At 41.7% G+C, this 13763-nt stretch overlaps 1 protein-coding gene across 35 annotated transcripts in view; it reads right to left on the bottom strand.

Moving 5' to 3' along the window:
• Positions 1-6632: 6632 nt before the first annotated feature.
• The window catches only part of LOC117669242 (uncharacterized), a 98133-nt gene continuing 91002 nt past the window's right edge, over positions 6633-13763 (bottom strand). For 27 of the 35 annotated variants that reach the window (XM_087876679.1, XM_087876667.1, XM_087876694.1 and 24 more), the window contains 7 exons: positions 13277-13309; positions 11667-11699; positions 10912-10944; positions 10617-10643; positions 9345-9374; positions 8171-8194; positions 6633-6919 (listed from right to left, as the gene is read on the bottom strand). In XM_087876679.1, coding sequence (XP_087732805.1) covers positions 8171-8194; positions 9345-9374; positions 10617-10643; positions 10912-10944; positions 11667-11699; positions 13277-13309 — 180 coding nt within the window. In that variant the 3' untranslated portion in view covers positions 6633-6919. The remainder of the gene's footprint in view (positions 6920-8170; positions 8195-9344; positions 9375-10616; positions 10644-10911; positions 10945-11666; positions 11700-13276; positions 13310-13763) is intronic. The other 8 variants (XM_087876691.1, XM_087876685.1, XM_087876674.1 and 5 more) reach the window with 3 other exon arrangements.

The following is a 13763-nucleotide window of genomic DNA, read 5'->3' on the forward strand; positions in this document are numbered from 1 at the left end:
GCAGAAATTTGGAATTGCTCCAGTGGTTGTCCAAACTTGAAGCCAGATCTAGTACTCCAATACTTTATAGTAGGTATATCTTTGGAATCTTTTTGCTGATAGCAACATAAGCCATCCTAAGCATTGTACTCAGGAGTGGGTTGCTGGGGGTTCACAGGGGTTCAGGAGACCCTCTAGCTAAGATTCTGTGCAATTCGGAGAACCCCCAAATCCCACTCTTGGCTGGCCCGTCCACCCTGCCCTGCCCCTCCCAGGAGTACCCACATGGCCCGTTTTGGATGCAAGTAAATGCAGGGCATGTGCGGAGGCTCGGGGAGGATGAAAAACGGGCCTACTGGGAGTTTGGGAGGCCAGAAATGGGCCTATTTCCAGCCTCCAGAGGGCCTCCGGAGCCTGGGAGGCCAGTTTTGCCCTCCCGGAGGCTCAAAAAAAGTCTCCGGAGCCCAGGGAGGGCAAAAATGCCCCTCCCTGTGGTGTAGGAGGCCAATTAGCCATGGCCACCATGGCCACGCCCACCCAGCAACCGGGCAGAGAACCCCTTGCTAAAATTTTTGAAGCCCACCCCTGATTATACTGTAATAGAGTGTGTGTGAACCCCTTCAAATTTAATCCCGCTCCCTACATCTGAAAAGTCCCAAATAGAATTAAGCCAACTGCATAGTCTTTCATCAGATCCCTGTTTATAATTCTTTAACAGAGGTTAGTTCACTATTGCAAACCAGAAGAGGATCTCTTCTGAAACACTTCCAAGAGTAGCAAAGTTCCTTTTGATGGAAAACAATGTAGTGGCCTTCATTGATTGGTTCGAAAAATTGTAAGGAAGCAACACACAAAAAAGGTATCTCATACTTATAACTTCATCAAGATATGGTTGAGGGGCCTACAAGTCCCATGATATGATTATAACTGCCAACAGAGCCCATACAGTTCCCAAAATGACATCAAACCAGAATCTGAGAAAGTAACAAAAGTTGCATATAGGTCTGACAAAAACAAAACACACACGCACAAAAACACTGAATTAAAGGGAAGGAAACAAACAGGTTTCAGTCTTGCAGCACCTCTTTAAAACATTGGAACTGACAAAATGTAGTTACGGCACTCAAATCTGTGCCTTCTCTTTGTGACACCAGCAAATCCAAACCCATCAAAGCCCAAAGCATCCACATCAGTATTATCAGCAATGCCAAAACCCTCTCACCCCCACCTAGATTTCATAGGTAAAGGTAAAGGTTCCCCTTGCACCTATGTTCTAGTCATTCCCTGACTTTAGGGGGTGGTGCTCATCTCCTTTTCAAAGCCGAAGAGCCAGCGCTGTCCAAAGACATCTCCGGGGTCATGTGGCCGGCATGACTAAGCGCCAAAGGTGCATGGAACACTGTTACCTTCCCACCAAAAGTGGTCCCTATTTTTCTACTTGCATTTTTTTACGTGCTTTCGAACTGCTAGATTGGCAGAAGCTGGGGCAAGTAACGGGAGCTCACCCTGTTATGCGGCGCTAGGGATTCGAACCACTGAACTGCTGACCTTTTGATCGACAAGCTCAGCATCTTATCCACTGATCCACTGTGTCCCAGTCCTAGATTTCATACTACAGTGTAATTCAGATAAGGGGAGTGTATAAATTTTGGAGGTATAGAAGCTTTCTCAGTTGTTGAAAGGCTCCTTTATCTTTCAGTGACCTGAACTAGCATGATGGTGTGGGTGACCATATCTGATGGCCTTTACATATCAAAAGTCATGTTTCAACCGCTTCCTCTTTTGACAATAGGGTCATTGGTTTGGACTCATTGAAGCAAGCCAGGTGAAGTGTAAATGATTTACAAACCAGTATCATCAAGAGAACGTCAGTATTTATGAGAGCAAAGAATGGAGGAAAAACAAGATGTTCCATCCGTTGTTTGCTTGTTTTGTTTTTTGTTTTTGTTTATTTTATGATTGGCAAGAGGGGATCTATCTAGGCCAGGGGTGTCAAACTCAATTTCATTGAGGGCTACATCAGGGCTGTGGTTGATCTCGGGGGGCCGGCTGAGCATGGCCAACTGGGTGGGTGTGACCAACTGGGTGGGCATGGCCAGCTTGATGCCACTCACTAGGCATGGCCAACTGGGTAGGCGTGGCCAGCTTGATGCCACTCCCCAAACTTCTGGCATGTTTCCTCTTTGCATTGGGTAGACAGAATTGAAGTGGCATGGGCCGGCCCCTTACATTTTCCAGGCCAACCGTGCAGGCAGGATCCATCCACATTGTGGGCCAGATCCAGCCCGCTGACCTTGTGTTTTGACACCCCTGATCTAAGCTGTTGAGGTATTGAGCTTAGTTTTTAGTAGGATTGCACCAAACCTTTAAGAAGTGGTCCATTTTGAAGCAGGTTCACATGAGGAAATCCTTCTTCAGTAATGGGCACACCCTTCCTGGCTCTAAAAAGAAATGCCTTATAGTCAGTGGTGGGATTCAAGTAATTTAATAACTGGTTCTCTGCCCTAATAATTTCTTCCAACAACCAGTTTGCCAAACTGCTCAGAAAGTTAACAACCGGTTCTCCCGAAGTGGTGTGAACTGGCTGAATCCCACCATTGCTTGTAGTATAAATAGCCAAACGAGGAGTCTACCTCTGTACCAGAAACCACTTCTGGCTCTTGCCATCAATTATTAGAAGAACCAAGAAATGTTTCTCCGCTAGAACTGTAGGAGGAAATCCCAGGATGGTAGAAACTGCCTTCAAGAGACAAATTGCAAATTGACAAATTGCAAGAAACGTTGTGTCAGGGTAATGATGATTTAAAGCTGACCAGCCAATGTAAGGCTAATGCAACTGTAAAGCTGATGAAATGTAAGGCTGATGCAATGAGAATGAATCAGCACTGGTATCTTTAAAGAGTCTGAAGGGGTCCACACAAGTCTTTTACCCCTTTAAGAAGTGTTTATACATTTCAGCCAGGAGAGGGCGTATTCTCTCTCCTTGCATCGGGTATTCATTGCTGAGTTCTCTCTGTGTAGAGTTAAGAAGAAGTTTGATTGCTTGTAAGGTATTTGCCAATCATGTATATTTCTGTATATGTCTTGTATATAAACCACTGTTAAATGTCTAAGTTTGTGTGCTGTGTTTTGCTCCTGGGTTTTCTCCTATTAGTCGCGCTGCAAAAGCTCTGTCGCATTGCAATCCCCAAAAAGAATCCATTAGGTTCTTTGAAAGAAAGATTATTTTCTTGTAATAGAGGCATAAGCCATTAATCTTGACTTATCATACAATTAGTCAATACGTTTTGTTTGATCTTATTAGGGCAATGTTTTTGGTGCATTTCAATATTAGGCATCACTTCTTCTTCTGCTTTCTCCTTTCTCTCCCCCTCCCATGTTTCCCTCCTCCCCAAAAAAGGTCATCTCTTTTTTTTTAAAATGATGATTAGTAGTTCCTCATACAAGATTAAGTTCTAACTATGCTATAAATCTAAGCGCTTTTCTCTGTGTAATAATCTATAATAAAAGGTGTTTACAGGGTTCATTACAGCTTTAAACAGAATTACAGTTTGCTTCTTTTCAGTGTCCAGACCATAAATTCTTCTAAATCCCTCCCCACCATGTTTCTTTGTTGGAATTAACCAGATCAGATTTGATCAGGGCAGTTTGAGGTGTTCAGAATTCTAATAATTTTTGGGATTGCAAGATTTGTTGTAAACATCTTTCAGGACATTTTCATATTCATTATGTCATTTCATCCAGTTCTACCTGTGCTGAGTGGGGTGAGGGGTTGAATTTTTTCCCCCTCCTCCTCTTTCTTTCTCCTTTTCTCTGAGGGAATGACTTCCTTTAATATTTTAATTTTATTTTTGCTGACTAACATTACAGAAAACGTGCTTGGCCGGAGAAGCTTTTGGGGCGCAGTTGACAGTTCCAAGAGGGGTTCCTTCACATTGATCATGCCTCTGCCTTGAGGGCTTTGTTATGAAAACGTGGCTTAAATTGATAATTCCAGAGTGCTTCATTTCAGGTTCCTTTTCTTCTTTACTACAATTACAATTACTACCAACCTGCCTTCCATTGAGGACTTGTATACTGCACTAGACAAAAAGAGGGCTGTGGAAATATTTACAGACCCCTCGCATCCTGGACATAAAATGTTTCAACTCCTACCCTCAAAATGATGCTATAGAGCATTGCACACCAGAACAACTAGACACAAGAACAGTTTTTCCCCGAACATTATCATTCTGCTAAACAAATAATTCCCTCATGATTGTCAAACTATTCACTAAGTCTGCATTACTATTAATCTTCTCATCATTCCTATCACCCATCTCCTTCCACTTATGACTGTAGGACTATAACTTCGTTGCTTGTATCCTTACGATTTATATTGATATTGTTTTCTGATTGCTTATTTGTACCTTATGTCTATCATTAAATGTTGTACCTTATGATTCTTGATGAATGTATCTTTTCTTTTATGTACACTGAGAGCATATGCACCAAAGACAAATTCCTTGTGTGTCCAATCACACTTGGCCAATAAAGAATTCTATTCTATTCTATTCTATTCTATTCTATTCTATTCTATTCTATTCTATTCTATTCTATTCTATTCTATTCTATTCCTATTCCTATTCCTATTCCTATTCCTATTCCTATTCCTATTCCTATTCCTATTCCTATTCCTATTTCTATTCTATTTATAAGCTGATAGGAAAGTTGTCTCTAATTTCAGCACTACTTGCCACTCAGATATTATGCAAACTTTTTTGACATATTCTTCAGAACGCAGATCCTACAAATTGAAAACAAATTCCTGATTTCTGGATGTGCTTGGAAGGACACCACCAAAAGCACCATGAATTTCCACCCTCCTGCTGCCTTGCCATGCATCTGCAGTGTTCAGGCAAGGGGCTCCAGTGGGGAACTTCTGGAAGGCAGCAGCTTGCAGGGACCATCCCTCCAGACCAGAATAGAAGTCCCCTCACTCCAGATCCAAATAGAAGTGAAAGGGACATTGGCTGCTACCCCTTTCCTGTGTAGGGTTTCCTGCCTAAGCAGGGGGTTGGACTAGAAGACCTCCAAGGACCCTTCCAACTCTGTTGTTCTATTCTATTCTATCCTATAAAGAGTAGCTTAGTGTTACCGCTATATGTAAAGATGGAAAATCTGATGGCAACCTCTGATCAATCACACTTTTTATAAAGTACATTTTTGAGAAAGTCTAATTTAAAAGGTTTCCCTTTAGAAATGACTGAGAGGTGTGTTTGTTTTAAAAAAGATGAGACACAGCTGTTCAGCTCTATTTTTTAATTACTTCTTTCAGAAAAGACTGTTATTTTGTTGAGAACATCTGAATCAAGGAAAAATGACCTTTTGCTTACAGAATTTAATCACAATATATCCATTCTCCCCCCCCCTTTCTAATAATTCCATTTTTTGCCATTTTAAAAAATCAATATGTTTGTTTTATTTGTTCGTGGTTTGCTTAGTTTGTGCAGCTACTCAGAAGTAATTTTTCCTGCGTTCAGTAGCTCTTAAATGTCTGTACATTTGTGCTGTAAAGTATATATCACCATAAATCTTAATACAAAGGACTCATTAGGCATAACACCATTCATAATAATTTCTTTATGCCTTAAACGTCTGGATTATTCCCTGCCATGTTCCTGGCAACATTTTAGGAAGTGGCTTGCTGTTGTCTTCTTCTAGGGCTGAGAAGAGTGACTAGCTCAAGTTTGGTCAGCTGCCTTCATGACCAGACAAGAGTAGAATTCATAATCTTCTGGTTTCTAATCTACTATCCTAAACCATTATACCAAGGGTGTTAAACTCAAGGCCTGCGGCCCGGATGTGGCCCATGGGATGCTGAGATCTGGCCCCCGGGGCCACCCTGAAAACAGTGAAGGTCTGGTCTGCAGTGCCTCTGCCAGTGAAAACGGAGTTCAGGGGAGGGCTCTGTTTTCACTGGCAGAGGGCTGCAGGAGGCCGTCGTAGCCAAAAACAGAGCTCGGGAGCCTGTTTTCGCTGGCAGAGGACTCAGGCCACAGGCGTCCCCCGACATGAGTGATGTCAAGCTGGCCACGCTCCCCTGGTCATGCCCCCTCCCCCAGCTCCCTTGAGGTCAAACACAACCCTGATCCGGCATTCAATGAAATCGAGTTTGACACCCCTCCACTACAGTGGTGGGTTGCTCCCGGTTCTGTCCGGTTCTTGCGAACCGGTAGTAAAAGTGGGAGGCTCCGCCCATCCGGCCAAATGTCATAATGGACAATCTGCGCATGCGCGCTCCCATTGTGAGCTGGTAGTAAAGGTAAGTAGAACCCACCCCTGCTGCACTATACCAATCTGGTGCTTTTTCTTCCAATTATATGGACAAATATCTGAACTAGATGAACAATTATCTTCAAATATTTGAGCATCGCTGGCTGGGGAATTCTGGGAGTTGAAGTCCATACATCTGAAAGCTGCCAAGGTTGAGAAACATTGGACTATACAGTTTTGCAGGTAGCAAGAGTGGAATCTATCCCAAACCAGTTCAGAAGTGGCAGACTTTTCATCTACAGTAACTTTAGTTGTATTTTATGGCAGTATTTAGGATCGCAATCGGCAACAACATCAGCATCACAACTGTTCTTCATAGATGCACGTCAAACAAGTGATGTTTGTGCAACTGGGATTTATTTCTTTTTATTTTCACAAAGATTTTTTTCTCACAACAAGGGCAACAAACTATTCTATTACAGGAAACAAATTAAAATCAAGCCATATACTGTGTCTACTGCCCCCATCACCATCAAGCGCTGAGTAGGCCGGATCATTGGATGTCCTTGAGCAGAACAGTCTTTTTGCAGATACGGGGAAAATTTCTGGACCTTTTGCAGCATATTCAATTATTTCCATTATTTCTGTCATTTCCGTCATTTCCCTTATTCGAGTTTCAGTCTCTCTTTTGTGTTTCAGATAGAAATGAAGGGGGAGAAGGGAAAAGAATTACTAAATGAAGCTTTTGAACAGACAATTGTCTTATAGGAGAACTGTGCTGTGGCTACCAAGATTCACAAACAATCGGCCAGAACTTCTTGAAACTAACAATTCTGACTTAACTAGACAGCACAGACTCAATTTGGAGCACATCCTGTTGTGGTCCGCCAGCGGCCTCCAGACCTTGCAGCAGAGTCGGACAGTAAGGAGGTTGGGGAGGAACATGAGCCAGTCCTGAAGTCTGGGGAAGGCTCGGACGAGGGCTCTGTGTCGGAGGCAGAGAGGGGGCCAGGGCCATCTGGGAGTTATGTGCTGCCTCTGGAGCCTCCAGAGTCAGATATCAGTGAGGCGGAGGAAAGCTGGAGCCTGTTCCCAGTGCGTGCATGCGCAGAGCTGCCAGAAGGGAAGAACAGTTAAAACAAAAGGGACAACTTGGGAGTAGGGCTTGGAGATGATTGGCCCCTCCCATAAAACATAAAGGAGGAGCAAAGGCACATCAGCCTTTGCAGGAAGCAACTTTGTTTGTTCTGGTCAGTTTAAATTCTGAAGCTCCATTTTGACTCTGTGCTCTGTGTGGCTTTGCAAAGCTAATTGCCAGTTAGGTCTTTGGCAGCATGTCAAGGGAGAAAAAGGTGGGTGCTTATCAGCTTTATCCCGAAGGACTGTGGCAGACTTCTGTCAGACTCTTTATCAACTGTTTGTGACTTATTATGGGCTATGAATGAACATAATTCATAGCCGTTGAAATAAAAAGAGGGTTTTTGGGACTAATCATGTGCTTTTTACTGTCTCAGGAAGCCTAGGTCAGAACACATCCATGCCCTAAAATCTCATATCGGCTCTTAGAATGATACTTTCTAATGGAGAAGAAAATTGGGAAGAGTAATAGCAATTGCACTTAGACTTATATACCACTTCGCAGTGCTTTACAGTCCTCTCTAAGAGGTTTACAGAGCCAGCATATTGCCCCCAAAAATCTGGGTTCTTATTTTACCGACCTCAGAAGGATGGAAGGCTGAGTCAACCTTGAGGCTGGTGAGATTTGAACTGCCAAATTGCAGGCAGCCGGCAGGCAGCAGAAGTAGCCTGCAGTACTGCATTCTAACCATTGCACCACCGAGGCTCTAGAGGAAAGTATTTATTGCTTGGAACCTTAGAAATGTTACTTTTCTGTCAATCCATTTAAACATTCCACTTTTTTCTGTGGAGGACTTACCTATTTTCTTGAGTTCTCTTTGTCCTGGGAGAAAAGCACACACATGTAAATTTTTGTTAGTTTTAATAATAAGCACATTGTCTTGCTGTTTGGATGAGGGTCACACAAAGGCTACCTTCACGCAACTTGCTTAACTGGGTCAGTTGTAATTACATCAGCTGCATTTTCACCAAGTAGTCCTCTTAGCTAGCAAACATTCACTTTGCTTCGATTCTTAGTGGGATGCCCAAATCTGGTTAATATATGGCTTAATATACTGCATAAATACAGAAAATGAGCTCCTGCACAAACTAGGTGACCGCATCCTGTGTGTAGAAAGTAAGTGTGCACGAACAAAGCCATTTAAGACAAGACAGACAAGATAAATATTCCTTCATTTGGCAATTGCCGCTTAACAAGTTTGGCTGGTGAATTATTATATGCAGTTTTTGTTTTTTTACAAAAACCCAATGTACACTGAGAGCATATGCACCAAGACAAATTCCTTGTGTGTCCATTCATACTTTGTCAATAAAAAATTCTATTCTGTTCCATTCCGTTCTGTTCTATTCTATTCTATTCTATTCTATTCTATTCTATTCTATTCTATTCTATTCTATTCTATTCTATTCTATGCAGTTTTTTTTTTAATTTAACTAAGTTTTCTGACAATTTTTGGGGTGGTGGTTTACAGAATGTGAGATCTCCAGAGAAGAGGTGGACAACTGGTGGCATTTAAGATCTGGAACTCTCATCAACCACTAAGAATATGGCCAGGAAGCAGGATGAAAGATTTTGGAAAGTATTTTTATTACACTAATGGGCCCATTGTGGGAAGACATGAAAGGCCAGGTTGGGGAATGATTGTCCTGAAAAAATTCCATCAATGTGGTTGCCAAGGATTGATACAAATGTTATGGCACACAATGAATGAATGAATGAATGAATGAATGAATCAATCAATCAATCAATCAATCTGCTTATATTTAATGGTGGTACAAGATCTGTTATGCAGATCTGAATTGAAAGCCATTTTAGTTAAAACAGTTCAGGGGTTCAGAACCCAAGAGAATTGAGCAAAAGGTGCCCCAGAGACGCTTTGGGTGAAGGAGCAAGAAGGATAAAAGAGGTCCATGTTCAGGTGGAAGAATTATATAAAAAAAGGAATGGCAGAAAATAAATAAAAGCTACTTACCGCTCCATCTTCATTGGCGTCATTCATGCCCTAAAAGGGAAACAAAAAGTATTCATTCTAATCTGATATGATAACACCCTTACCTTCTCCAACTATGCCATCACTATTTCTTTCCATATATCATATATCAGTTCTTTCAGTGTCCAGATTAAAAAAAAAAATGTCTAAATTTACACAACATGGAATGAAACGAGCCAAAAATTAACACCAGTTAATTAACCTGCACCAATTAACAGCGGTGTCCCCCAAGGCAGTGTTTTAGGACCCACATTCTTTCTGCTTTACATAAATGACTTTTGCAATCATATTATAAGCAGCTGCGTCCTCTTCGCTGATGATGTAAAACTATTTAACACCAACAACAATGCTGCTGCCCTACAAAGTGACCTTGACTATGTGTCAGAATGGTCGAACAATTGGCAACTTCAAATCTCAACCAACAAATGGTCTGTCTTACACATTGGCAACAAAAATCAGAACACCAAATACAAGCTGGGCAGATATGACCTCATAGATAACCCTCACTCTGTCAAGGACCTAGGAGTACTCATCTGAAATGATCTAAGCCTCAGAGCTCACGGTAACAGAGCATTGCCAAAAAGGCATTAAGAGTTGTTAACCTTATTTTGCAAAGCTCTTCTCCGGTAACATTGTACTGCTAACTAGGGCATACAAAACCTTTGCCAGACCAATTCTTGAATACAGCTCGTCTGCCTGGAATCCACACTGTATGTCGGACATTAATACAATTGAGCAGGACCAGAGGTATTTCACAAGAAGAGTACTCCACTCCTCTGCTCATAACAGAATCCCTTATGCCACCAGGCTTGAAATTTTGGGCTTGGACAATGTGGGACTGCGCCTCCTACAGTCTGACCTAAACATAGTACACAAAATTGTCTCTACAACGTCCTACCTGTCAACGACTACTTCAGCTTCAACCTCAACAATACATGGGGAAACTCAAGGTAAACCGCTCCAAACTCGATAACCCTCGATGCCCCCAATTTTCACTCTCTTGGGGAAAAAGGTATGTCTTATACTCTGAAAAATACGGTACTCAATAAAGGGATTTTTGAACCTGAGCCAAGCTTCAGAGTCCTGACTTCCCGGAGTTCATTACTTGGAACCTTTGACACATAGTTGTCTATGTGAATGTGAGCTGGGATCTCTGGAGATGTTTTTTTACGGGGGGAGAATACAGGGGGTACATCTTCAGGGGAAAAAGAACATGACAAAAGAAATAGAAGAAAGTAAATAAAAGCTGCTCACCTGCATTCCACCAGCACCATGCATGGCCTAAAAGGGAAACAAAAGGTAACTATTTTACACTGATATAATAAAACCATAACCATTGCTCAGTCCACCTTAGCTGATGGATCTATTTTAAGAGCTCAGTTATTGTAAACGAGGGCAAAAACAAGTCAATATTTTGACTCCATCTGCTGTGAATATACTCTAGGGACACCGAAGATCCTTTCCCTGAAAGAAGAAGGATAAAAGAGGGACTTGTTCAAGGGGGAGGAAGAATATGAAGAAGGGGCAGAAAACAAATAAAGCTATTTACCGACATTCCACCTCCAGGTCCACCTTGCATGCCCTAAAAGAGAATCAAAAGGGAATGCTTCAACTTTGATATGATAACAACAACCACAATTTCTTCTATTGTAACTTCTAACTATTTTTGGTGTCTTGTATATGAATCCCTTCATTCTAGACATTTTTTAAAAATGTGCTTTCATACAACATGGAGTAAAAGGGGGCCAAAAAGACACAGATATGTTACTGTTCTGAGATATATTTTCCTTCCTTTTTTCAATAATCTTACACATTCACACAATGAAAATATCAGCACCGAAATATGCCTGCATAGAATTTTTTTGCTTGTATTAGATATATAGATCAACACAGAAGTGAGTTACTGAGAAAACAGGACCTTTAATAGTATAGGCCTATAGTTCTTTCCAGAACCTTCCACAATAGATGACATCTGACACATGAGCTAATGAAGTCAATGACATGACACACACAAAACACTCCTTGGGAAGAACATTTCAATCCTGTAGATCAGTTATGACAATGAAAGAGAATAGAAAAAAAACAGTAAAGAAAAAATACGTACATTTGCCACTCATTTATGTGAAGATGGTGGCTTGAGAGGATTCAAAAAAGCTCTTCCTCACATTTACGCAAAAATGAAGTCAAATTGTATTATCGTCACTTTTCTCTGAATACAGAAACTGCATTTGGTTGGGTAAAATGTTTAAAACAAGCTATGAGAACTGAACAGTAAATGGCAGAAAATAAATAAAAGCTACTTACCATCATTCCACCTCCAGGTCCACCTTGCATGCCCTAAAAGGGAATCAAAAGGGAATCCTTCAACTTTGATATCATAACAACAACCACAATTCCTTCAACTATGCCATCACTACCATCTTCCATCTATTCTGTTGTGGCCGGTCAGTGGCCTGTGCAGCTAGTAGCTGATTCCGACAGTGAGAAGGCTGGTGTGGTGCTGCGCCAGCAGTCTGTGCAGCTGGCACTTGAGTAAGACAATGAGGAGGCTGGAGAAGATGTGGTGCCAGAGGCAGGGATTCAGCCAGGGCCTTCAGAACCTAGGGAAGAGAGCTCCATCCCAGGACCTGTGGATTTTTTTTTTGAATTGCTGCCCAGACCTTACTGAAGTAGCAACTAGAGTAGACAAAGTGCCATACACGAAGACTGCGGACGTGCATCAACAGGAAGGGCAACTCATAGCTGAAGTCTGGCTCTCTCCCAAGACCGTTAAAGAAACTAGATGCAAAATGCATGGGGCAAATTAATTTGGCAATTTCACCAATGTTTCCTTGAGAAGCCACAACATTCAAAATTCCTGGCCACCCACTTATGTCATCCAAAGAATAATGCTATGCCTTCCACCTGACTAGCCTGACTAGGTGGCTCAGTGGCTAAGACACTGAGCTTGTCAGTTAGAAATCAAATAAAAAATAAACCTAAACAAGCAACAAGGTTATAGTCATAAGTGGGAGGAGACAGGTAATAGGAAGGATGAGAATAATAATAGTAATACAGTCTTAGTAAATAGTTTGACAGTGTTGTGGGAATTAGTTGTTTAGCAGAGTGATGGCATGCAGGAAAAAAAAACTGTTCTTGTGTCTAGTTGTTCTGGTGTGCAGTGTTCTATAGCATCATTTTGAGGGTAGAAGTTGAAACAATTTATGTCCAGGATGTGAGGGGTCTGTAAATATTTTCACAGCCCTCTTTTTAACTAGTGTAGTATGCAGGTCCTCAATGGAAAGCAGATTGGTAGCAATTATTTTTTCTGCAGTTCTAATTATCCGTTGAAGTCTGTGTTTGTCCTGTTTGATTACAGAGCCAAACCAGGCAGTTATGAAGGTGCAGATGACAGAATAATTCCTCTGTAGAACTGAATCAGCAGCTTCTTGGGCAGTTTGAGCTTTCTGAGTTGGCGCAAAAAGAACATTCTTTGTTGTGCTTTTCTGATGACGTTTTTGATGTTAGGTGTCCATTTTAAGTCTTGAGATATGATAGAGCCTAGAAACCTGAAGGTCTCTACTGTTGATCCTGTGTTGTCTAGTATTGTAAGAGGTGGTAGTATAGGAGGGTCTACCACCATTTCTATAGTTTTGAGTGTGTTTAGTTCAAGATTGTTCCGGTCGTACCATAAGGCTAATTGTTCAACTACTTCACTGACTTACCCCTGCCAAGTTCCCATGAGAACTCAGATTCAGAAGATGCCATGGGGAGGACAACTACAAAATTGCCATTGCCCCCTGAAGAAAGGGGATCAGGATGGAAGGGAGGCTGATGCATTTAGTGAAGGAGGGAAAAGGAAAGAAGAGGTGGTCCTTCAGATGGAAGAAGAATATGAAGAAAGGAATGGCAGCAAATAAATAGAAGCTACTCACCATCATTCCACCTCCGTGCATGCCCTGGGGGCCCTAAAAGGAAAACTAAAGGTAACTATACTGTTTTGATATAATAACAGTCTTGACTTGTTCAACTAGTCCAGAGATATTTCACGAGAAGAGTCCTCCACTCCTCTGCTCGCAACAGACTTGAAATTTTGGGCTTAGACAACTTAGAACTATGCCGCCTTCGGTCCGACCTAAGCGTAGTACATAAAATTATCTGCTATAATGTCCTGCCTGTCAATGAGTACTTCAGCTTCAACCACAACAATGCATGAGCACACAATAGATACAAACTCAAGGTAAATCACTCCAAACTCGACTGCAGAAAATATGACTTCAGCAACAGAGCGGTCAACACCTGGAACTCACTACTTGACTCTGTGGTTTCTTCCCTAAACCCTCAAAACTTTAACCTTAGACTGTCTACTGTTGACCTCACGCCATTCCTAAGAGGTCTGTAAGGGGCATGCATAAGTGCATC

Source organism: Pantherophis guttatus, chromosome 10, assembly GCF_059756535.1.
Source record: "Pantherophis guttatus breed Tessera chromosome 10, ASM5975653v1, whole genome shotgun sequence".
NCBI lineage: Eukaryota > Metazoa > Chordata > Lepidosauria > Squamata > Colubridae > Pantherophis > Pantherophis guttatus.